The sequence below is a fragment of the Rhineura floridana genome, chromosome 3, assembly GCF_030035675.1.
Source record: "Rhineura floridana isolate rRhiFlo1 chromosome 3, rRhiFlo1.hap2, whole genome shotgun sequence".
Classification (NCBI taxonomy): domain Eukaryota; kingdom Metazoa; phylum Chordata; class Lepidosauria; order Squamata; family Rhineuridae; genus Rhineura; species Rhineura floridana.
In genome coordinates, this window is record NC_084482.1 from 183,577,921 (window position 1) to 183,604,141 (window position 26,221).

Sequence of the window (26,221 nt, forward strand, 5' to 3'; positions counted from 1 at the left end):
TGCTATAACATTGGAGTCCAAGTCCTGGCGGATGCAAGAGATTTTATCCTGGAAGTGCCGAGCAAATTCGTTACAGCGTGCCTCAGATGACTCCACCATGTCCGTAGGGCCAGAATCCAGTAGCCCTCGGACAATTTTAAAAAGCTCCGCTGGACGGCAGATAGATGATTTAATAGTGGCAGCAAAATGTTGCTTTTTTGCTGCCCTCACTGCCCCTAAATACAACTTAGTATAGGCACTTACCAGTGCATAATTGCATCCATCAGGAGTTCGCCTCCATCTGCACTCAAGCCGTCTCCTATATTGTTTCATCGCTCTCAGCTCCAAGGTATACCATGGGGCTGCATGAGCTCTACACAGGAGAGGGCGCACAGGGGCGATCATGTCAACTGCCCGGGTCATTTCTGCATTCCACAGTTCCACCAGGGCTTCGACAGGAGCGCCAGCCCTATCAGCCGGAAAACTCCCCAGAGCCCTTTGAAAGTCATCAGAAATCATTAGTCTCCGGGGGCGGACCATCTTAATGGGTCCCCCACCCTTGCAGAGGGGAAAAGTCGCTGTAAGTCTAAACCTCAGCAAGCAGTGATCTGTCCATGACAAAGGGACTAACGTAAAACTCCCTATATTCAGATTACCATCTCCCTGTCCAGTGGCGAAAATTAAATCTAGAGTATGTCCTGCTACATGTGTCGGGCCAACAGCATATTGTGACAGCCCCATGGTCGTCATGGAAACCATGAAGTCCTGAGCCGCCCCAGGTAAGGCAGCCTCGGCATGGATGTTGACATCCCCCAGCACCAACAGTCTGGGGGATCACAGCAGTACATCCGAGACGACCTCCGTCAGCTCAGTCAGGGAGTCCGTTGGGCAGCTGGGTGGGCGGTACACCAACAGAACCCCAATCTGTCTCGTTGGCCCAACACAAGATGCAAACACTCCAGACCAGTGACCACATGGACAGGGTGGTTGGAGAGGGAGATGGAACTCCTATAGACCACAGCCACCCCCCTCCCCGACCCTCAGATCTACCCTGATGCTGAACCAGATACCCCGGTGGGCACAGCTGGGAGAGACCAACTCCTCCCTGCTCACCCACCCAGGTCTCAGTTATACATGCCAGATCGGCTACCTCATCCACAATTAAATTGTGAATGAGGGAGATCTTATTGTGTACCGATCTGGCATTTAGGAGCAGCATCCAGAGACCTGAGGGCTGGGTGATAGGGCAACCAAAAGTTGAGTTCAGGACTGTAAGTTTCATTAGGTTTTATTTTGAAATGAGCTTATGGGAAGCATCAGAATGGCATGGGGGGTATTTTCAATTTAACATTGTGGAATGTGAAAAATCCACGCTGGCTATAGTATACAGCCACTCTTGAATTGAGATTCTCTAATGCCCGCCTGCCCCTGAAAGTGGCAGATAGATGGTGAAAGGGCCCTGAGTGAGAGGCAGGGAAGTGAGAAATCTCCCAGTGTGACAGACTGAGAAGAAAGGAAAGGTCGTACATGAGAGCTGGCAGGATATATAATTGTCTGTGGAGGGATGGGATTAAGAGGTAGTTTTGCACAGAAAGTATATGCACTCTGTACACTATTTCCACACTTTAGGTATGCTGCTGTACATTTGTTCCCTTTATTTGATATAATGCTGCTGTTGATATGTAGTGTGTTCTATAATTGTACCTGAGATCATCATCATCATCATCATCAGTCCTTGGGTGAGTTACAACAGTTTTGAAAAACTTAATTAAAAACAATCATAAACAGCCTAAAATCACACCACACACACAAAAATAGGGTGGGTCCTAAAAATATACATTTCAGGTGTCAAAGGCCAGGGTGAAGCATTCACTGAAAACAGGGAAGTTGCCAGACGCACCTCTGGGGAGGGAGTTCCACAGCTTAGGTGCTGCCACAGAGAATGCCTTCTCCTGGGCAACCACTAACTAAGCTTCTGAGGATGGTGGAACTACCAAAAGGGCCCCCACTGCCAATTTCAGCACCTGAGAGGATCTGTAGAGATCAAGATGGTCTTTCAGATATTTGGGACCTAAGTCATTTAGGGCTTTAAACACTAACTATTAAACACAAGAATGTAAGAAGAGCCCTCTTAGATCAGGCCAATGGCTCATCTAGTCCAGCACCCTGTTCTCCTAGTGGCCAATCAGATGCCTATGGGAAACTAAAAACAGGACCTAAGTGCAAGAACTACTCTCCTCACTCTTGTATTTCTTGGGGACTGAAGGCACAATCCAACTTGTATTTATGCCAGACTGAGGCGAGTTGGATATGGCACACCCTGGCTGAGCTGGCAAGGTCTGGCTTTGCTGACAGAAGCCCCTCAGCTGCGGTAGAGCTGGGATCCCTGCTGGCTCAGCTGGGAAAGCCTAGCCCTGCAGAAGGGGTGCTGGTGGAAGCCGGCATAAGGCCCAAAAAAGGGGCATTCCAGGGCATGTGTTGGGGAGGAACCGGGGGGCGGGGGACTTATGCAACTTTCAACACTCCTGTGGGTCTCGATCTGGGCAAAAGTTATGCCAAGGAAAAAGCTGGTCTAAGAAAATAATTATCATGGAAATCAATGGGGAGCATTTATTTGCCGGTAGGGGTATTCGTGACAGTTGACTTTTTATTTTCCGCTTGTACATGCAGCTCCCAACTGAGCCAACATTTAGCCAGCCTGGCAGGTTCAAAGAGCAAATGGATGCCATGGAGCTTCCCGCTGGCTCTTCCTCCCCTTCCACCAGCTTACTATGAGTTGGATTGACCTGCCCGTTGTGGACTTCATAGATGGGATGACATTGTGAATAATTGGACACTGCTGCTTGTTATGTCTTGCTTATTATGTATTATTATAAGATTACAAATTATTGCTCATTATTTTGAATTGTATTCATATATTTGATGATGATGATGTTATGCACTTACATTATATAGTTTATTATGCTACATGTTGTAAATTGCCCTGTGGCTTTTTGATAAAAGGGGGTATATAAATGATTAAATAAAATAAGACAAACAACCCAGTTTATTTATTTATTTATTTGTTTGTTTTATTAAATGCATTTCATAGAATCATAGAATAGTAGTGTTGGAAGGGGCCTATAAGGCCATCAAGTCCAACCCCCTGTGCAATGCAGGAATCCAAATCAAAGCATTCCCTGCCTTTCCTCCCAGAAGGAGCCCAGGGCAGCAAACAAAAACACTAAAAGCACTCTAAAACATCTTTAAAACAAAAGACATTAAAACACATTCAAGTAAAACACCTTTAAAAAATCTTAAAACAAAACATCTTTAAAAACCATCTTTTAAAAACATCTTAAAAAGCAATTCCAGCACAGAGGGGCAGACTGAAATAACGCCTCTATTTAAAAGGCTTGTTGAAGGAGGAAGGTATTCAGTAAGCACCAAAAAGATAACAGAGATGGAGCCTGTCTAATATTTAAGGGAGGGAATTCCAGAGTGTTGGTGACAAAACACTAAAGGTCTGTTTCCTATGTTGTGTGAAATGACCTTCCTGATGAGATGATATCTGCAGGAGGCCTCACCTGTAGAGCACAGTGATTGACTTACAAGATCTTCATAGTGTATACTCTGATATTGTGTATGCTGTAACTCAGCAGGCATCAAGAGGTCTTTTAAATCTCATCCCACAACAGTTTTTAAATTAAGACATTACTTTTTGGAAACTATGCAGCCAAAGTCCGAGTTTTCATATTCCCATGCTGTACTGAAATTCACCATGATACTGTTTATACCACAAAAGGGAGTTGTTCGAGGAGCACCAGGAAAGAGAGGTGCACATATTATCTTCGTACATCGCACAGTCAACCTGTGGATAGAAAACTTTGTACACAGCAGGTTGCAGCCATCATCATCCAAGGACTCCAAATGCTTGTTGACAGAACACAGGCAGGAAAGAACAAGCAAAACAAGGAGTTTGTTTCCAAGTTTTGTTTTTGTTTTTAAATCATCTACCAACTCTAGTTGTCTCTGAACCCTGCCAGTACTCTTGCTTACACACTTATGCAAATACCATTCTCAAATATGCATACTTGTGCCAACACCATTCCATCATCAATCATTCTCAGGAGTCCAGCTACTAGATATCATTGAAAGGAGTCATGGTCTGAGGTTAGGAGGCTGCCACAGTTCATTAGAAATGTATGTAATTGCCATGATCAGATAGTCAAATGAACACTTGGAAATACATTCCACAGGACAAGAGTAGAAATACAGGTGTGAATAAATAAGAGGAAAGGATTGTTGGGTTAGGCAAAGTTCAAAACCAAAGTGCTTAGCGCACAAGGGGGAAAGCAAACAGAATGTAGCCAGAATATTGAAACTTGGAAGCTAATATCTCCCCAAGAAGTTTATTTAGGGCAGTCTTCTCCAACCTGATGCCTTTTAAATGTTTTTAACTACAAAACATCTGGAGGGCACCAGGTTTGTTTGTTTATTTATTTATTACATTTACATACCACCTTTTCTTCCAAGGAGCTCAAGATGGTGTACATGGTTCTCCTGACCCCTATTTATCCTCACAACCACCATGTGAAGTAGGTTAGGCTGAGAAATAGTGACTGGCTTAAGATCACCCAGTAAGCTACATGGCTGAGGGGGGTTTCAAACCCTGGTCTCCCAGGTCAGTCCCAAAGCCTGGAAAATCTTACTTGTAACAAAATTCTACCTTGGAAGAAAAGAGGGATCTATATGTTCCTTATCTTTCTGGTTTGATTGATGGATGTTTTAGCCTATGGATGGAAATGCATGTTACACGTAGTTCCATAATTTTTTTGGAGGAAGGGATGTTTGTTTCTGCAGTGCTGCTACTGAGACTGCAATGCGAAGTTGAAAATCAGAACAGGACGAGAAGGACTTTAGAACTCTCTCTCCCCAACACATTTTTCTGCTGAAAATGAGAGAGATGTGTTAACCTCTCCTAGATAAAAGATACAAGTACCCATATTTCTTCCCAGACGGATAAAAGTAGACAGAGTGCTACAATTTTTAGCAGAAGGTTTAAAGAAGGACTTCTTGACCCATGCTAGCCTTCCACTTCAAATGCCGCACAGTATATAAAATTCCCCTCCCTAAATATTGCAGAACTACATGCAACACCCTCAGCTAAAGGACCCAGGTTCAAGACCTTATAGAGACAGTAGAAAAAGTGATTCTCAGACTTAGACAAGTCTATATGAGATTTTTAATGGCTTAAACTGAAGGCAAAATGTGGCAATTTATACTCCCTAGAATACTGTTAGCAGAAAAGGGAGTTGTGACTGGACAAAGTTAGTGAAATAAGATGGTACTGCAAGGTTAGTAAAATCACAGTGTTAAGTAGGATTTATTTATTACTTATTTATTTAAGACATTTATATGCCACTTAATTATTAGCATTTCTAAGCGGTGTACATAAAAATAAATCATAAAAAACAATAAAAATTCATCTTAAAATGGACCACTACCTTAAAATGTCTTCCACTACTATCTGTACCTTTCTCTGGGGTGAATGTCCTCTGAAATAGAGTTTTGTTACAAAGCTGCTCCCACATATATCTCTATAAAATCAGGCTCCTTTTTAAAAACAAAAAGCAAAAACACAACCATCTTTGTTGTTTGATTAGCTCTTGTTGTTGTTATGTGCCTTCAAGTCAATTACGACTTATGGCGACCCTATGAATCAGTGACCTCCAAGAGAATCTGTTATAAACCACCCTGTTCAGATCTTGTAAGTTCAGGTCTGTGGCTTCCTTTATGGAATCAATCCATCTCTTGTTTGGCCTTCCTCTTTTTCTACCCCCTTCTGTTTTTCCTAGCATTATTGTCTTTTCTAGTGAATCATGTCTTCTCATGATGTGTCCAAAGTATGATAACCTCAGTTTCATCATTTTAGTTTCTAGTGACAGTTCTGGTTTAATTTGTTCTAACCCCAATTATTTGTCTCTTGACTTTAATAAGGATGCAGACATACTAGAACAAGTTCAGAAGAGGGCAACAAGGATGATTAGGGGACTGGAAAGAAAGCCCTATGAGGAGAGACTGAAAGAACTGGGCATGTTTAGCCTTGAGAAGAGAAGACTGAGGGAAGATATGATAGCACTCTTCAAGTACTTGAAAGGTTGGCACACAAAGGAGGGCCAGAATCTCTTCTCAATCGTCCCAGTGTACAGGACACGGAACAATGGGCTCAAGTTACAGGAAGCCAGATTTCGTCTGAACATCAGGAAAAAACTTCCTAACTGTTAGGGTGGTATGACAGTGAAACTAATTACCCAGGGAGGTGGTGGGCTCTCCAACACTGGAGGCATTCAAGAGGCAGCTGGACAGCCACCTGTCAGGTATGCTTTAAGATGGATTCCTGCATTGAGCAGAGGGTTGGATTCAATGGATAGGACCCTTCCAACTCTACTAATGATTCTATGATTCTAATGAAACATGTAATGTAAATGTACTGCCTTCAAGTCAATTCTGACTTACGGCAACCCTATGAATAGGGTTTTCATGAGACTGAGAGGCAGTGACTGGCCCAAGGTCACCCAGTGAGCTTCATGGCTATGTGGGGATTCGAACCCTGGTCTCCCAGGTCGTAGTCCAACACCTTAACCACCACACTACACTAGCTCTCATTAATGAAACATGTACCAGAATATTAATGCACAAATCATTGGGGGAAGAGGGTGGGTTATAAATTTAATTAAAAATAATAATGAATATTGTTGTTGCTATTTGCCTTCAAGTCAGTTTCAACTTATGGCAACCCCATGAATCAGTGACCTCCAATAGTAACTGTTATAAACCACCCTGTTCAGATCTTGTAAGCTCAGGTCTGTGGCTTCCTTTATGGCATCAATCCAGGTCTTGTTTGGTCTTCCTCTTTTTCTATTCCCTTCTGTTTTTCCCAGCATTATTGTCTTTTCTAGTGAATCCTGTATTCTCATGATGTGTCCAAAGTATGACAACCTCAGTTTCATCATTTTAGCTTCTAGTGACAGTCCTGGTTTAATTTGTTCTAACACCCAATTATTTGTCTTTTTTGTGGTCCATGTTATCTGCAAAGCTCTCCTCCAACACCACATTTCAAATGAGTTGATTTTTCTTTTATCCCCTTTTTTCACTGTCCAACTTTCAGATCCATACATAGAGATCAGGAATACCATGGTCTGAATGATCCTCACTTTAGTGTTCAGTGATACATCTTTGCATTTGAGAACCTTTTCTAGTTCTCTCATAGCTTTCCTCCCCAGTCCTAGCGTTCTGCTAATTTCTTGACTATTGCCTCCAATTTGGTTAATGCCTGTGCCAAGGTATTTATAATCCTTGACAAGTTCAATGTCCTCACTGTCAACTGTAAAGTTACATAAAAGAATGCATGGAGTGGACTTTGCAATCTAGCCTCACCCACCGCCATCACGCTTTCCCAAAATCCACACATTCAATGGACCATGGAGGGAGTGTTAAGCAGGTATAGATGTACGTGGGTGGAGATCCTTCATGCAAGGAGAGACTCTGCCCAATTGTGGAGGACATTTATGTGAACTCCGCTAGAGTAAAACTCCAACTTGTCTTGTTCAACTTGAAATACAATTAATCAAACTCCAGTTGCAAAATCTGCACAGTACACCTGCCTGAGCATTTAAAGATTTGATGTGAAGATTAAACATAAGCCTCAACTTGCCGTAGAAATCACATATTAATTTGTCATTTAATTTTATGTAAATCTTACTATTTGCACTTTGTTCTTAGTTCACAAGATTTGAGATCAAAACATTATTTTTATTTCTATGCTGAAAAAGAATGTTGGCTGGAATCCTTGAGAAACCTTGTAATTTTATTCATTCATCAAGTCAACTATACTGATGGCTGATGAAAGTGAGATTTCTGAGCAGAAAGTGACATTTCTGAGCAGAGTTAACAGTGAAAGAACATTTAAAAATACAGTCCACAGTCACAATCCAGATGGGCATATCAGTTCCATCCACAGTGTATTTGAATTTACCCAAGAAGTTGCCACTCAGAACCCTCAAGCTGCTTTTTACATTCCCCTCAAGTTCCAAAAGCAGCTTGGCAATTGGTGGAAGAGCTTTTTAAAAGAACAAATTTGAGGAAACATAGGAAGCTGCCTTATGCCAGGTCAGACTATTGATCCATCTAGCCCTGTATTGGCTGCATTTGCACATAACACTAAGACATAAAGTATGGTTTAGTATGCCATACTGTGAATTAGTTGTGTGCTGTTGCTCCTGAGCACTCCTGCTTTGCTCTTCCCTTCACACAATCAGGTGAACAAACCATGAAGAGGCTAATTTAGGATAATGTCTGAATCCAGGATTGTGGCTTGTTTTGGCCTCAGTCGCTAGCCAGCCTTTGTTGTTGGCTTAGCAATCATGGTTTGTTAGGGCAAAACAAATCATGGGCTTCACGTTCACCTAATCCCGTCATGGTCTCTTTACCTTTACCCACACATGTGAAGTGGGTGTGCTTGTATGGCTTACTAAACCATACCTGGCTTAGCACAGGACTAGGGAACCTGGGAACTTCCAGATGTTGCTGGACTCCATTTTTCTTGAGCCCCAGTTTGCATGGCCAATGGTCAGGGATTATGGGAATTGTTGTCCCGGAATATCTGCAGCACCACAGGTTCCCTGTCCCTGGTTTAGTGCTATGCACAAACAGGGCCATTGTCTACTCTGACTGGAAGCATCCAGGGTCTCATGCAGATAATTTCCCCATCAACTACTACCATATTCTTTTAATTGGAGATGCCAGTGATTAAACCTGGAGGCCTTATGCATGGAAAATATGTGCTCTACCACTGACATATATCATACATTAAACTTCCAGAGAGTTAGCTATGTTAGTCTCTTGTGGCAAAAACAATGAAAGAGTCTTGTAGCACCTTAAAAACTCACAAATTTATTATGGCATAAGCTCTTGTGAACCCAAGCCCATATCACATTGCATCTGATGAAGTGAGGTTTAATGCACGAAAGCTTTATGCCATAATACATCTGTTCGTCTTTTAAGGTGCCATAAGACTGATTGGTTGGTCATACATTTAATCAGTCTGAATTTTTTATTATATTTATAAATATCTATGTCTGTGTTTCTATATAAAATTGTAAGTTGCCTCACAAGTCCTCTTCTCTTGTTTTTTTTAATAAGAATGTTGGTTTTTTGCTCAAGAGAGCAAAATAGTTTTGATTTCCACAGAGGTTACCTATTGAGAGAACCAACTCCCTACCCCCATTGGTCCACCACAGAAACTTCACATGTATCATGGCACTAGTTGCTACTAGTTACTCAAACAATGTCATAATAACATCTGAATTTTATTCATTTCAGGCCCAATGTACCGGCTCTTGGCAATTATCCTTGAAACCTAATGAGCTGAATAAGAAAACTTTAACATGGCTAAAAATGAATTATTAAACAAGTCAAAAATCAATTAATTATTAAATGTGTCACCAATAATTGCCTGGTACAGTGTAACACTAAGTATAGAATATAAAAAGAAAAAGAAATGTTGTGGCTATTATTAAAGAGTTGCGCTAGGATAGTAATAGAGAAGTAATCTCATCTCAACCACCTTGGCCCTCTGTCTTGCCAGGTGGGTACAAATGAGCTGCTATAACAATTATGGATATAATGTTCTCTGCTGCTCAAGAGAGCAGGGCTTATATATAACAGGCTTAAGTTACAGAAGGATTTGGTTGAGCATTGGGGGGGAAATATCTTGACAGTTTTACAATATAACATTATTTAAAAGCATGGTGGTTGGCCCCTCACAGGAGGCTTTAGCTCCATGGCCATGTGTCCTATTTTTACAAAGGACAATCCTCTATTTAAAAAGCTGTTGGGTCTCAGTCCGGTTTAAACATAAAGAACTCTAAGCACCTTGTCTGCAGACTGAGCAGGCACACAGATCACCTGGTTCTAATCTTCCTCAGTATGGCGAGACATATATTGTATTTCTGTTTAAATTATAAAAAAATTCCATATTTGTGTCTAGACATATACATTAGCATTAGCAAATTTAATGAAAATAGTCGTCCTTTTTGGGGATGAGAGGCCATCCTATTAACAAGGTATCACAAAAACAACAAGTTTTTAGAGCCAGTTACTTGACAAAATTAATGCCAGTCTCCCTAAGAAATGATTTTATGGAATTACGTTTCCAAGTTATGCCAACTGCAGAATTAGATGGAAGTTACCAAAAGGTGCCATTTGAAAATAGATTGTGTATCTGTGACCAAGCTCATGTGGAGGACATTGTTCATTACATGTTAATGCTCCCCCTCTATGGGCACCCAAGAGAGAGATTCCTGAAACCTCTGTTGTCTCAGTGAAGTAGGAATGCTCTAATAGAATCAGTACAATTTCTCCTGAGCAATACTAACAGCCACGTGACATACAAAGTGGCTCTTTTTGCGCTTGCTGCGAAAAAGATCAGAAGGAAAGAACTAGATAAAATGGCAATAAACTGTTTGGGAGATTCAGATTTTTAAATTGAGCTCGCCGATGCTAATTTTGAATTTTTTTTTTTTATACTACAGGTCACAACAACTTGTTCTTTGTATACTTTTACATACTTCTGTATGTTTTTATATTTTATGTTTTCACATTTTAATGTATTTGTCATGGCCTTTGGCTAGTACAATAAATATTTTTGAATTGAACTGAACAAGTTTTTAAATTATTTTTAAAAAAAATTTAAGTTGTGTTTTTAAATTGTTTGTGTTTTAAAATTTGTATATTTGTTTTTAATGTTTTTAATTGCTGTAAACCGCCAAGAGAGCTTCAGCTATGGAGCAGTATATAAATGTATTAAATAAATAAATAAATAAGTTTTGTAAAAATACAGGATAAACTATTTCCAGCAGAAATTGTCATTCATAGCTATGAATTGCTGATGCTTCATTAATGGCTTGCCCGGTCTCTGCCTTGTATTTTGTATACAAAGAAAAGTTACTATTAGATAGGTTAAAATGAAAATGAGTCAAGGGGTGTATGTACTTTAAAAAAAAAATAGACCTTCCAGGCAGAGATCACAGTGAGATCTCAGTAATAGTAAGAATATTCCTGTAATGCTGGATAAAAAAAGGTTAAAAGGAGCATTCAACCTATAATAGCTTAGGGAGAAACCTTTTATTTCATGGGGTCTTCCTAAGACATGGTTCACTAACTCCCACTCACAGTGCAAGATGCAGCAGAGATTACAACCACAATGGAAACCAAATGGAGCACAGAAATAGCGCACAGGAACTCAGGGAAATACGTTTTGATATTCAGCATGACTTTCAAAGCTTTGTTATAATTGAAACTCTCAATACTGTACATTTTACTTTTTTTTCTACAAGTTTACCTTGCGTTGGTTTTTTAAAAAAACCTTTAAGTCAGGTAGTAAAACAGAATAATATGTTACCATCTCTAAACAAAAACAAAACCCCTCAGGAGAGAGGGGTAAGCAGGATGTCCGTATGTCTCAGAAGCACATCCAACCCAATGCAGCCCCTGAGATTCTCACACTGAGAGGGTAGTATACAAATATAACACTGCATACCCAAGTCCAAAGGAACTTTAAATTTCCACACTACTTGAAATGAAATGGATTGCCTTCAAGTTGATTCTGACTTATTGTCCAGTTCAGAGTGAGAACCACCAGTCGGAGACGAGGGTGCAATCAAGTCTTGTTTTATTAAAGTAATGGATACATCAAAGGCTGTGAGCCTCATAGAAACCCCTATGCTAACTCACTACAATCCCTAACTGCACTCTAGACATCCTCTGCAACTTGTGAGGAAAGTTGACTCAGTGCCCAATTCCAGGCGCGGTAGTTTCAAATAGGAGAGGTCTTGGGGCGTAACCTCTCACTCCGTCGCACACATGCCTCCTTCTGCCCTGTCCGCTTCTCCCGACGTCATGAGCATGGGGGGGGGGCGAGCCTCCGAGGGCTCACCGGAAAGCACAGGTTTCTGATTGGCAGGCGGGAGAACGGAGGGCGGGGAAGCATCAGGCGTTTCTAAGATACTGCGTGGTGAAGGAGGAGTGTCTGCTCTCTCAGGAGCATCCCCCAACAGTCCCGTGGGAGTGCTGGGGGGCTGAGTGCTGTCCCATTGAGGGGCAGGTCCTGCCATGGGAACTGGCGGGGCGGGCGACTCACTCTCTTCCCCAAGGTCATGGTTAGACTCAACAACAGCTGTATCGTCCATGCTCCCTAACGGCTGAGGCTTCTGAAACTCATGCCTTCCCCCTCCTTCCTCGGGAAGAAGGCTGGGTCCGTCACCCCTGGGCTCAACACTTATGGAGACCCTATGGATAGGGTTTTCATGGTAAGCGGTATTCAGAGGTGGTTTACCATTGCCTTCCTCCAAGGCTGAGAGGCAGTGACTGGCCCAAGGTCACCCAGTGAGCTTCATGGCTGTGTGGGGATTCAAACCGTGGTCTCCCAGGTCCTAGTCCAACACCTTAACCACTACACACTACCAGAGCTTGGAAAAGTTACATTTTTGAACTACAACTCCCAGCATGGCCACTGGATTGGGCTGATGGGAGTTACAGTTCAAAAAAGTAAGTTTTCCAAGCGCTGCTACTACAGAGAGATCTAAAGCAGGGCTGTGGATGTCAATTCAGCCACCAGGCTAGATCCTGACCTCCCAAACTTCCCCACAGGCCATTTTGTCAGGTAGGCAGGGCCAGATGCTGGCTATGATACACTATGATCCACAGTATAGTGTATCCAACAGCAGAAAGCTATGACCAGGATGCCTCATAGCAGAGGTGTCTAATTTGTTTCCAGATTTCCCAAATGTTCTACTCTCTACCTCATTTCCTATGCTGCAAGTCTCAGGCACGCACCTTAGCCAATGATGTTACAGAGATTGTGACATCCCCTGCTGGCAGCCTAAACCTGAGAATAATACTCAAAGTCTCCTTTCTACTCCATGATCCAGTAGTTGATGGGTGAGTTAGTTATATTTAGACCCTGCTTTTCAGTCAAGAAGTGTCTATGTATACAGAAAAGAAAAGAAGGAATAATGTATAGAATTTTGAATATTTTTTCACAAAATAAAATAAACAAACAAACAAACATGGCATAGCACAAACATGGACAGCAACAAAAAGAAAAATAATTAGAACCTATACATAAAACAAACAGGAAACAAAATCTACAGCACAAACAATAAAATCAGTCAAATCATGTCCTTTTTTGAATTCCTGTTTAGCTAGCTTCTCCCGATTTACAAATTATCATTCAGGAAACTAGCTCAAGGAATGACTATCCCCTCCCCCACAACTACAGAAACAAGTAAAATATAAAATCACATATAGATCATAGTTATTTATTTACAGGGCTCAGATATAGCCTCAAGGGACGGGTAAGATCTTTTAATCTGCAATTAACACCACACCAAAAGATTTAGATTGTGTAACAAGGCCTGACATTGCTGAAAGGTATAACACAATGAAACTTTACGACTCATTGAACTTAGAAACCTACCCTTTGTAGACAAAAGAGGATTATTATTTATTAGCAATGGCACATGAAGAAGGTAGAGGGACATCAATGCGGGATGGGGATGGGGTGGGACAAGGTGGAGGCACCCCGGGTCGATGGTAGCCATGTACGTGCACCTGCAGACACCAGTGCCACCAACATGGACCGCCACTGACTTTGCACCTCGCCCAGGGCCATCACCATCATGGCAAACATAGCAACATGCTCCACCCCCATGCACCACTTCTGTTATTTATTGAAGATTTGTAGGCCACTTTTAAGAGCAAACTCTCTCAAGGTGTTTTACATCATAAAATATTAAAATACAGTATAATACAAGGCAAAACGATCAAACACTAATAAAACTAGCAGTAGCAAAACCACATCCTGCCTGAGATTACTTGTATAATCACTTGATGTAGACTGACAAATCTTTTCTCACAATACATTTTAGAGCACTGAGCTACTGGGTGGGAAAACTATTATTATTGCTCCCACGATTCATTTTATTTATTTATTTTATTAAATTTATATCCTGCCCTTTCTCCCAGAAGGAGCCCAGTGTGGCAAGATCTATTGAGATAAAAATGCAGTTCCACTGTGTCTTTTAAAGACACATTCATAACTTGAAATAAAACATCTTCTGGAAACAAAAAATGGCATATGTACATCAGGTAGATGTGACAGAAGATAACAACATGTACATCTCTTAACCACCTGACCATCACAAACTGACTTCATGAAAGCTGCTACTACATACTATATTCTTTGCCTACATTATAAATGCCTATGCGTGCATATACTGCGGATACAAGTTTCACAAAGTACAGTATTTTCAGCTTTCTGTGTTTGGTATCTATGACTGAATTAATTTGGCCAATTATCTTCCTGGCTGTTAAAACACTTGGTTTAATGTCAAGTGGTTTATTTTTAGAAGTTATCTTGTTCAAATGAATAGAAATTAATAGAAAACAACATTAAAACCAGAGTGTAGGCCAAGTTTACCTTCTCAATCAGTGAAAGAAAGTGCATGTACAAAAAATAAAGGGTTATATCCAATGTAGCACTCACGGTCCTGTTAGTGCAGGGATTACCGCTAGTTCAATAGGACTTCCTTCCCTGCACATCCTCTAAATCTGTGCTAGGGGTTCCTCCAACACTCAAGAACAGATTTGGGGAGGGTGCAGGGCATGTATGGGAGGAGGAGAGAGGAAGTGCTGTTGCGCTAGTGGTAATTCTTGCACTGACAGAATGTGTCAGCTGAATATTGCCCAAAACAATGCCTGTGTAAAAATTAATGACAAGTGATTTCTATATAGCTTCATAGCCAATTGATAAAAATACAATCTCAGCCCTGGTGACACATGCCCCCATGGGTTGTATCCAACTTCCACTCATGCAACACAATTACCCCTCCCTCTCCTCCCCCTGAGCACCCTCTCCAAATCTGATCTGGGGATTCCTCCAACCCTCCAGATTTAATGGTGGTGCAGGAGAGGACAGAAAGGGGAGGGTCCATTGGATTTAACCCTGTGTTGCTAAGAAAAGATGACCCTTTTCTTCTGTACTACTACAGTCTCCAAGATGGCCCAAATGAAGATGTGAGAACACCACTGAGACCACATTCATACCATATGTTTATTCCACTTTCAACAGTGATGGCTTCCCCCACAGAATCTTGGGAACTGTAGTTTGTGAAGGGTACTGAGAGTTGTTAAGAGACTCCTATTCTCTTCACAGAGCTACAATTCCCAGAGTCCCTCTTCCCAGAGAACTATTGGAATTGTAGCTCTGGGAGGGGAACAGAAGTCTCCTAACAACTCTCAGCACCCTTCATGAACTACACTTTCCAGGATTCTTTAGGAGAAGCCATGACTGTTTATAGTGGAATAATAGTGGAATAAATGTATGGTGTGGATGTGGTCTGAGTATGGAGATGTTCAAAGTGGGTGCTCCGTATCGATGGAACACTCTTGGCCAAAGAAAACAGAAACACCTTTAGAAAATTATTTCTATCAGGCATATTTTCTATTTGTGGTTGGACGTTAGTATGGTTTTACTGCTATATTTTATCAATATTGGCAAAAGAAAAGTCCTTAAGGCAGTGCAGAATATAAATACAAATAAAATGACTCAAAAGACTGGTATTTCCCCCAAATGTTTGAGGATCCTTTGAGATCTGTTACACTGAAAAGGCACATCTCATGCGTATATGCATTTGTGACAGCCTACTGGAAAAAGGTTGGGCTATCACTTTCACCTCAATTTATCCTTTACTCAGAGAAGGAAAACCATTTCTCCAATATAATGAGACAAAGGAGCTGAACACCACTTCAATTTGACTTGACCTGTCAGCCATCATAAGCAGCAGCCCCTGTAAAGTACTGCAAGTCCTCAGGTGTGCTGAACCTGTAAATGAGCTAACTGAACATTCATATTCTTGCAAAAAGCATTTGATAAAAAGGGGCTCCATAAATTCACTGACTTGGAAAACCTGATTTCCTTGAGAAATTTAGTTACCATGACAATTTATAACAAGATGTTGCTCCAGAAAAAAAAAATGATTGGGTGGGGAGGAAGAGGACAGGAAAATTGACTGAGGATACTGATTAATATGCTGGCAAGTTGCATCTGAATTTAAAGTTTTTTTTCCAGCCTAAGAGGCCCGTTAATATTTCAAGAACCTCAGCAACGTGCTTCAGTTGCAAGGTAAGTTGTATGATAAATGTGTTCTCCAATCTGTGCACCAGTCAAGCAGCTATAAAAATCAGAATAATTCATGCAAAAATTTCCATTATGTTTCTAAACACACTTATTTACATTTTAAATCACACAGCACACAATATGAAATATCCTTCATTTAGACAGGTGTGAATGAGAAAACAGATGCAACCATTAAGCAAGAAATGATTCAATGAATAGCAACAACAACAATAATAATAAAGGGAGGGCTTTACCACCTCTTGGCTTTAAGGCGTTCAGGTCAACGAGCAACTTACCTGAAAGAACACAGCCATCGCTCCTATTATTCTTTTCTCTTGGATTGCTATCCCAAAGCTGTCAAAGTCATCGGGATTGTAGAAATAAATCTGCATCTGTGAAAAATGGAAGGGGGAAAAAATCATGTTTTTGTGAAACTGAGGCCAGGATGGTGCAGTGAATAATGTGCTGCTTGTAGACCAGGCAGTCCTAAGATTAAATCCCTGGTGGCTCTGTAATGATGCTGGAACCCCCAAACCCAAGGGCTGGAACAAGTCCCCGGGATGGGAGAACATGGATCTAAGCAGAAAAGGCCATGTCAGGGTGACCTTAGCGATGGAAGAATTCTACATGTGGTAACATGGTTACATGCTGGACTACAGGGAAGATGTTAATGCAAGAATATATTTACTAATTTTATTCTATATGGGCAGAATGTCCATTGTCTTGGGGGGCCTCTGTAGGAAACACCCAAGGAAATAGGGAACAAGCCACAACTGAGACAACTGTTTGTCAGCTGAACAAAATAACAGGTATCTTTGGTGCAACATATAGAAAAAGCAAAGAAACATGCCAAGGGTCATGTCTCAGGCTACCCCCTAGAAGCCTTGCTCAAAGCCATGGTGTGAAATTTGTGAAAGCATCATCTCCTATTGATAAGGGAAACTGCCATTGACCTTTGGACTAAAGCCAGGTCAGAGAACCATGGCACCAGACAAGAACAGAGAGAAATCATCATAAAAAAATCCCAAATATGGCTGTGGTTTCTTGCCACCACTCTCTCCCACTGCAACAGAAGCCAACAGCAGGCATGACCTTGGACGTCTGAGAGTCCTGATCTTGTTTCTCTGCTACTGGAGTAAAAGGACTAACCACCTGGTCACCCTGTCTAACACATGTCAGCACCTGATCAACACAGGAGAGACACAACTTGCTCTATATGTGTTTTTATTAGTAGCTTATTACTAAACATGTTGTGCTAATGTGCTTAAATAAACCGATTATTTCACAAACGCTTGGCCCCTAGTGTTGTGTGGTTTTGTCACTGTTCAGCTGGAATCTACGGTAGCATGTGGCTACTGTAATTGGTCTAAGGAGGGCAATTCAGTGGCCTCGTCCACATGCAGTGCTAAGCCAAACGATGGCTTAGTGCAAATGGGATGGCTCCCAAGAAGGAGATCACAGCTGTTTTGCTCCTCCCGAGGCTTTTTAGCTCAGTGCGGCACAGCAGCTAAGCAAGCCAAGGTTTGGTTTAGGGTGTCATCCAAATCCTGGTTTGTGGTTTTAAGGTATCTCCTCCTTAACCGTGACCTGTAACTATAGGACAGTCTTAGGCTACTGACTGCAGTTAGACCTTAACCACAAATCCAAACCTTGGTTTTGCTGCTATGCTGGGCTAAGCAGCCCAGGGAGGAGCAAAGTGGGTGCGAGCTCCTCTCCGGGAGCCGGCACATCTGTGTGGTCATGGTAAGGCATGACAGGCGAACCAGGCCAGCGTTCCAATCTCACTGCGTAAAACCTGGATGCATCTTTCTCTCTCTTTCTCTCTACTTTGCAGAATTCAAAGGTCTAGATGACAATAACAAAATGTAAAGAGCTGTTTCAACTTGTATGTCACAAACTTATTCAGACTAATAAAGTAAAAAAGCTTTTAACTCTTTTTGCACTTAAGTGGAAGCACCAAATCATGTCATAATATGAATCTAGGACTGCTTTGAAAACTGCAGCTTCTTTTTTGCAGGCTCCCAGCTCTATATTCTGTCATTTTCACCCTGGGCTCCTACTGGGAGGAAAGGCGGGATATAGATCTAATAAATAATAAATAAATAAATTTTCATTATGACAAATGCTGGCTGAGCAATACGAACTAGGGCAGAGAAATGCTCCCCAGATTTTAAAGGGGAGATTGTTTATGATGAGATGTATGTGCAGCCTCCCCTTCTCCAAGTAGGGATTACATAGTCCATGTATGGATCAAAACAACACTTTAAGGCTTTGAAAAATAAGGTTTATATTTGAATCTACTGCAATTCTCAGGAGTATCTGATTATCAGGTGTCTACAGACAGTTAAGCATCGCATGTTTTTCTTCGATATCTTTTATGTACAGAGAAGATACAAGTATAAAACAAGAAAGCACTTTTAAGCTAAACAGCAGCTAGACAGAGTAGTTGTCATGGAGCTACACTGTTGAGCTACGGTGATGTATTGCTTACGCAAATATGAAAGCAATCAAGGAACAGCTTTACTCCATCTGCTCTCCTCCAGGAGCCATCTTAATTTATTAACAGAAATGCACTGCAAATGAGGACCATACATATAGGCAGAAACATGTGGATGGCCTTCTGTGCTTTATAACTGACACCTGTGCATTGACTACTCCCATATTAACAAAGCCTTGTAGTGTCAGCAACACCCGCAGTTCAATATCTTTCCTCTATTCACATAGGAGAGCTTCATTCCTATTCTCAGGACCGGCTCCAGGTTTCTGGGGCCTTGGAGCACAGGCTATCAGTGGGACCCTTGGCCCCACCCTTTTCTCCTCAAACCACACTCCTTCCTCTTGGGCCCACCCCTCTAAACTAAAACACATTTCAATCAACATAGGAACCCCTTATCATCAAAGAAAAATGCAAATTTTAGTACTTCACTAGTTTTCTTTGTAATATTTTTGTCCACAGTATAACTTAGAGGTAGTTTAATCCTGCACATACTTACCTGGGAGTAAATCCCATTGAACTAATTGGGGCTTACTTCTGAGTAAACACATATGCATGATTGAACTGTCAGAGGTACAACTTAAGAGACATGACTTAGGTAAACAGAAAATGCACATATTAAAGTAATCCACTAGAATAAACGTTATCCCTTCTCCTGCAGTTAGAAATGTAGTCTTCTTGCATAGAGTTTAGTTAAACTATGGAATTCGCTCCCACAAAAAGCAGTGATGGGCACCTACTTGGATGGCTTTAAAAGAGGATTAGACAATTTCATAGAGAATAAAGCTATCAACGGCACTTAGCCACAATGGCTATATTCTATCTTCATTGTCAGAGACAGTATGCTTCTGAATATCAGTTGCTGGGAATCACAACTGGGAGAGTGCTGGTGCACTCAGATCCTGCCTGTGGGCTTCCCTTTAGGGCACCTGGCTGGCCACTGTGAGAACAGGACGCTGGACTAGATGGGCCCTAGCAGGTTCTTCTTATGTTCTTGTATGTATTGAAACAAAGAACAAAAATTACTTTTGGAGCCTTACAGACCAAGGATAGCCAACATGGTACCCACCAGATGTTGTTGGACTACAGTTTCCATCACCCCTGATAATTGGTTATGCTGTCTGAGACTGATGGGAATTGTACTCCGACAACATCTGCAAGGCGCCGTGTTGACTACCCCTGTTATAGACTACCCCATTAGATTAATACAACTCCCTACCCACCTACATTATTTCAAACATGTCCAGAAGAGTGTGTCTTAAACTCTACATCTGACAGTGTTTTCCTTTCAGAGGTAGAAAATAATCTGCAATCCTATACACTCACCCATGTAACTGAATCCAGAGTAGGCATATACAGGATTAGACTTCACCAGAAAACATTTTAGCATTTCAAGGACTGCACTTTCTTAAGGTGCACAGGATATAAATTCAGAAGAACAAAATTACCACAGCCCTAACCACAAGTGCCAAAGACACTTGAAGAGAGACACTGCTTACAAGTGCCTGTACGCTAATGCTAGGAGCCTGCGAACCAAGATGGGAGAACTGGAGTGCTTGGTCTTAGAGGAGAGCATTGATATAGTGAGCATAACGGAGACCTGGTGGAATGGAGAAAACCAGTGGGATACGGTTATCCCTGGATATAAACTATATCAGAAGGACAGGGAAGGACGTATTGGTGGCGGAGTCGCTCTATACGTGAAAGAAGGCATTGAATCCAGCAAGCTCGAAACCCCAAAAGAGGCAGACTCCTCCACAGAATCATTGTGGGTGGTGATACTATGCCCCAGGAGGGACTTAATACTGGGAACGATCTATCGTCCCCCTGATCAAAATGCTCAGGGAGACCTTGAGATGAGATATGAAATTGAGGAAGCATCCAAACTAGGAAATGTGGTAGTAATGGGTGACTTCAACTACCCGGACATAGACTGGCTGCATATGTGTTCCAGTCATGACAAAGAAGCAAAGTTTCTAGATATTCTAAATGACTATTCCCTAGACCAGTTGGTCATGGAACCAACCAGAGGGACGGCAACCCTGGACTTAATCCTCAGTGGGGACCGGGACCTGGTGCGAGATGTAAGTGTTGTTGAATCGATTGGGAGCAGTGACCACAGTGCTATTAAATTAAACATACATGTAACTGGCCAATTGCCAAGAAAATCCAACACGGTCACATTTGACTTCAAAAGAGGAAACTTCACAAAAATGAGGGGATTGGTAAAAAGAAATATTAGAAGCTCAACTGGAGTGCATACCGCAGATCAGAAAAGGTACCGCCAGGGCCAAGAAGATGCCAGCATGGTTAACGAGCAAAGTCAAGGAAGCTCTTAGAGGCAAAAAGTCTTCCTTCAAAAAATGGAAGTCTTGTCCGAATGAAGAAAATAAAAAAGAACACAAACTCTGGCAAAAGAAATGCAAGAAGACAATAAGGGATGCTAAAAAAGTATTTGAGGAGCACATTGCTAAGAACATAAAAACCAACAACAAAAAATTCTATAAATACATTCAAAGCAGGAGACCATCTAGGGAGACGATTGGACCCTTGGATGATAAGGGAGTCAAAGGTGTACTAAAGAACGATAAGGAGATTGCAGAGAAGCTAAATGAATTCTTTGCATCTGTCTTCACAGTGGAAGATATAGGGCAGATCCCTGAACTAACATTTGCAGGAAGGGATTCTGAGGAACTGAGACAAATAGTGGTAACGAGAGAGGAAGTTCTAAGCTTAATGGACAATATAAAAACTGACAAATCACCGGGCCCGGATGGCATCCACCCGAGAGTTCTCAAAGAACTCAAATGTGAAATTGCTGATCTGCTAACTAAAATATGTAACTTGTCCCTTGGGTCCTCCTCCGTGCCTGAGGACTGGAAAGTGGCAAATGTAACGCCAATCTCCAAAAAGGGATCCAGAGGGGATCCTGGAAATTACAGGCCAGGTAGCTTAACTTCTGTCCCTGGAAAACTGGTAGAAAGTATTATTAAAGCTAGATTAACTAAGCACATAGAAGAACAAGCCTTGCTGAAGCAGAGCCAGCATGGCTTCTGCAAGGGAAAGTCCTGTCTCAGTAACCTATTAGAATTCTTTGAGAGTGTCAACAAGCATATAGAGGTGATCCAGTGGACATAGTGTACTTAGACTTTCAAAAAGCGTTTGACAAGGTACCTCACCAAAGGCTTCTGAGGAAGCTTAGCAGTCATGGAATAAGAGGAGAGGTCCTCTTGTGGATAAGGAATTGGTTAAGAAGCAGAAAGCAGAGAGTAGGAATAAACGGACAGTTCTCCCAATGGAGGGCTGTAGAAAGTGGAGTCCCTCAAGGATCGGTATTGGGACCTGTACTTTTCAACTTGTTCATTAATGACCTAGAATTAGGAGTGAGCAGTGAAGTGGCCAAGTTTGCTGACGACACTAAATTGTTCAGGGTTGTTAAAACAAAAAGGGATTGCGAAGAGCTCCAAAAAGACCTCTCCAAACTGAGTGAATGGGCAGAAAAATGGCAAATGCAATTCAATATAAACAAGTGTAAAATTATGCATATTGGAGGAAAAAATCTGAATTTCACATATACGCTCATGGGGTCTGAACTGGCGGTGACCGACCAGGAGAGAGACCTCGGGGTTGTAGTGGACAGCACGATGAAAATGTCGACCCAGTGTGCGGCAGCTGTGAAAAAGGCAAATTCCATGCTAGCGATAATTAGGAAAGGTATTGAAAATAAAACAGCCGCTATCATAATGCCGTTGTATAAATCTATGGTGCGGCCGCATTTGGAATACTGTGTACAGTTCTGGTCGCCTCATCTCAAAAAGGATATTATAGAGTTGGAAAAGGTTCAGAAGAGGGCAACCAGAATGATCAAGGGGATGGAGCGACTCCCTTACGAGGAAAGGTTGCAGCATTTGGGGCTTTTTAGTTTAGAGAAAAGGCGGGTCAGAGGAGACATGATAGAAGTGTATAAAATTATGCATGGCATTGAGAAAGTGGATAGAGAAAAGTTCTTCTCCCTGTCTCATAATACTAGAACTCGTGGACATTCAAAGAAGCTGAATGTTGGAAGATTCAGGACAGACAAAAGGAAGTACTTCTTTACTCAGCGCATAGTTAAACTATGGAATTTGCTCCCACAAGAGGCAGTAATGGCCACCAGCTTGGATGGCTTTAAAAGAAGATTAGACAAATTCATGGAGGACAGGGCTATCAATGGCTACTAGCTGTGATGGCTGTGCTCTGCCAGCCTAGTCAGAGGCAGCATGCTTCTGAAAACCAGTTGCTGGAAGCCTCAGGAGGGGAGAGTGTTCTTGCACTCGGGTCCTGCTTGCGGGCTTCCCCCAGGCACCTGGTTGGCCACTGTGAGAACAGGATGCTGGACTAGATGGGCCACTGGCCTGATCCAGCAGGCTCTTCTTATGTTCTTATGTTCTTATGTTCTTAATGCTGTACCAACCACAACTACCAACTGCTGCTTATGTACATATATTGTCTCAGCCTAAGATACCTCACAGGGTTGTAGCAAAGATAAAATGGTGAAGGAACGGCAATGCATGCGGCATTTGGAAATCAAAAGTATACCCGGGGGGGGGCACATACAAGTAATAAGGTATCTGACAGACAGAATGTTAGCAGGTGAAACTTTCCCCATAATTGTATTTCCATATTAGAAAAGATTTACCCCATTTAATTTCTGCCTGCCTGTTAAAGGTACAAGAGCAGTGCTCTCTTGCAATGCCAACCGTAAACCATGCAAAGAACTCAAAATTAAAAGAAAAATAACCACAGAATTTGAGCAATTTGAAAATATATTTTAATATAGATAATTTTAAAAGAACATCTGTAGCTGTATAATTCTCAGGCAAAAAGAAGTGATGAGACACTAGACATAAAAACACACACCAAAGCCTTGGCAAACAGCAACAAAAATACTCTGAGCATAAGCATTTTCACATTTTAAATGTTTTACTCATCATTGTTTTTGCTTATTTACTGTCTTGGGACAGTCCCTAACTTTCAGCCTAACCTACCTCACATGGATGTTGTGAAGACCCAGAAGGCAGAATTAAAATGGCTGCAAAAGGAGACTAAGGTTGCAATCCAATACACACCTGGGAGTCTCATTGAACCCAATGTAGCTTACTTCTGAGTAGACATGTATTGAACTGCATGTTAGTCCTTGTATTATAGACATCAAATTTTACTTGCTTTAACCACAGAGATACATCTTTGCACTCTAAAGGGTCATATTTCTCCCCCACACACACAAATTAGCAGAGCTTCAGGGCTTCAATCAGTCCTTATGTGGCCTAATTAGTGAACTCCTATACCCAATTTTGATTTACCTGGGAGTAAGCGCCACTAAATAATGACAGACTTACTTCTGAGTAGATATGCATATATTGTACTGTAAATTAACTATATAATGATTTTTAACAAGTGCCTGAAGAAGTGCCTGTTTGCAACTCTATGCATTTGCCATGTGGTGGGGGATTCTTTAACATCCACTCACATACTGTGAGTAGTATTTGCACAAAGTAACTTCCAGGGAGTACCTGCCGCAGATAAAGATGCATTCTGGTTGTATGGAAGAAAGGAAGGACAGGAAAGAAAACTGGAAGCAGCAGCTCTTTAGGACCCTGGCTGCTTGCTACTGCAACTTCTGCCTGCCTGTGTGATATGAGGCTGCCCACGCTCCACCGGACCTGCGCATCGTCTTTTAATTCTCCAAAACCAGTTCTGCTGGAGGTCCTCTTCCTTGTAGGCAGAATGTGGCCATGGGGAGATGAGGAGGATGCGGGGAGGGGTGTTGTTCCACTTGGCAGCTCCTGTCAACAACTGGAGCTTTTGGTTCTGCTTCTTGCTCTCTCAGCAGCCCTGTTGCTTCTGGGTGGCTAATGAGTGGTGACGGCAGTGCCGGGTGCAAGGGGCTATGGGCCCCCTATCATCCTGGGCCCTCAGCCAGTGCTCCACCTGGCCATGCGCTACCTACCTACTCTTTCTGGCGCTTTGAACAGAGATGCCACATATACTGGCAATTTCCAAAATGAAAAAAAAAGATACTTATTAGTCTGCAACAGTGAGATCACAATAATTGATTGACACATTGGACATTTCATTGGGAATGAAAAAATACAGAAGCTATCCTTCCTGTGCATCATCTGCTGTGAAGGACCTTAACCAAGAGTTAGCTTTTGTAGTTCATGGGAAACTGCCTTATACCAAGTCAGCAGCACACAAGAGAAAAACAGGAAGCATCCATTGGAAAAGGCAAAAAAGGGGAACCAATCTTAAATAAGCTGTAGAGCTATGCACTTTTTGTTAATGCCCACACAGGCCCACACAGGGACTTTTCTACAAATAAATAGTACAACAATTAATAAACCATGCTTAAAACATGTTAAAAACATTGAAACTCAAAGTCACATATTTGTAAGACCCTCCTATCATAACTCCATGGATGATGGCCCATTGGAATGGCAAGGGAAATTGGCTACTTTCAAGGGAGAACCTGTTGATGCATAACATCTTTTTCCTTACATTTGTTCGTAACTAGAATATCTAGTGTTTGCAAAAACCTAGCCCAGACAGTTTTCATTGTGAAATATATACATAAGTAGACATACAGGTAGTCTTTCTAGGACATTGTCACAAACTGTCATCTGTACAACGTCCCCAAATTTCTGTCAGTTACCACTTTCTGTCTTCCTCCTGGAAACAAAAACCTGCCTGAGGCATACAGTGTCCCAAAAATGCATTGGGGTGTATTTACTACCCCAGCCAATGTTACCTGACTGCAGTAGTAAAACACTCCATGGTTGGTTTGTTTTTTGAAGGTCAGGGACAAGTCAACAAAGAGTACTGGAGTCAAATGCACAGAAACGTTCCACCTCTTCTGAATAAGTATTTTCTGGCTTTGGCTTTGGGTATTGTCAAGTATATTTCTTCTGACAGAGATACAATTGTTATCCGGGGCCAACGTATCAGCCCACCATACATCAGAAATCTCATTGGGATAGAAAATACATCCCAAAAACCATGAGTGTAACCTTCTTTCTTGACACTGAATGAAGGTTTAAGACAGAAGGCTTTCCCAGCCCTACCAGGAGATACCACAGTTTGAATCGGGGGCCAAAGCATGTGCTTTACTACTGTGCTACAGCTGTGGCCATAAAACTTCCCTCTAAACCTAAAAAAACCCCTCTCTAATATCTAAAACTATGTCTTGATTTCCAAATGTGAGCCAGGCCTCCCTTCAGAAGCACCAAGTCTGCCATGAGCCTTCTCCAAGACTCTTGGCTAGTACAGCAGCCAGAGTTCTTGGAAGACATACAGAGCAGGAGAGCGGTCCATCCTGCAATGTTTCACAATTGTATATTCTATCACAATCCAACACTGGAACATTCCCATGAAACAAGAGTTCAGTTAACTTTAATAGTCATCACATTATTTCCAATAACCTTCCCTGGACTTTGTCCATCTCCTAATATTTCAAAGTAACCCACTTAACGGATTTTAATCAGCTTTGTTTG

The 26,221-nt window shown here is 41.7% G+C and overlaps 1 protein-coding gene across 3 annotated transcripts in view; it reads right to left on the reverse strand.

The window, feature by feature from the left end:
- PTPRG (protein tyrosine phosphatase receptor type G) overlaps positions 1 to 26,221 on the reverse strand; it is an 828,925-nt gene that overhangs the window by 265,572 nt on the left and 537,132 nt on the right. For all 3 annotated transcript variants that reach the window (XM_061618739.1, XM_061618737.1, XM_061618738.1), the window contains exon 5: positions 16,495 to 16,590. In XM_061618739.1, coding sequence (XP_061474723.1) covers positions 16,495 to 16,590 — 96 coding nt within the window. The remainder of the gene's footprint in view (positions 1 to 16,494; positions 16,591 to 26,221) is intronic.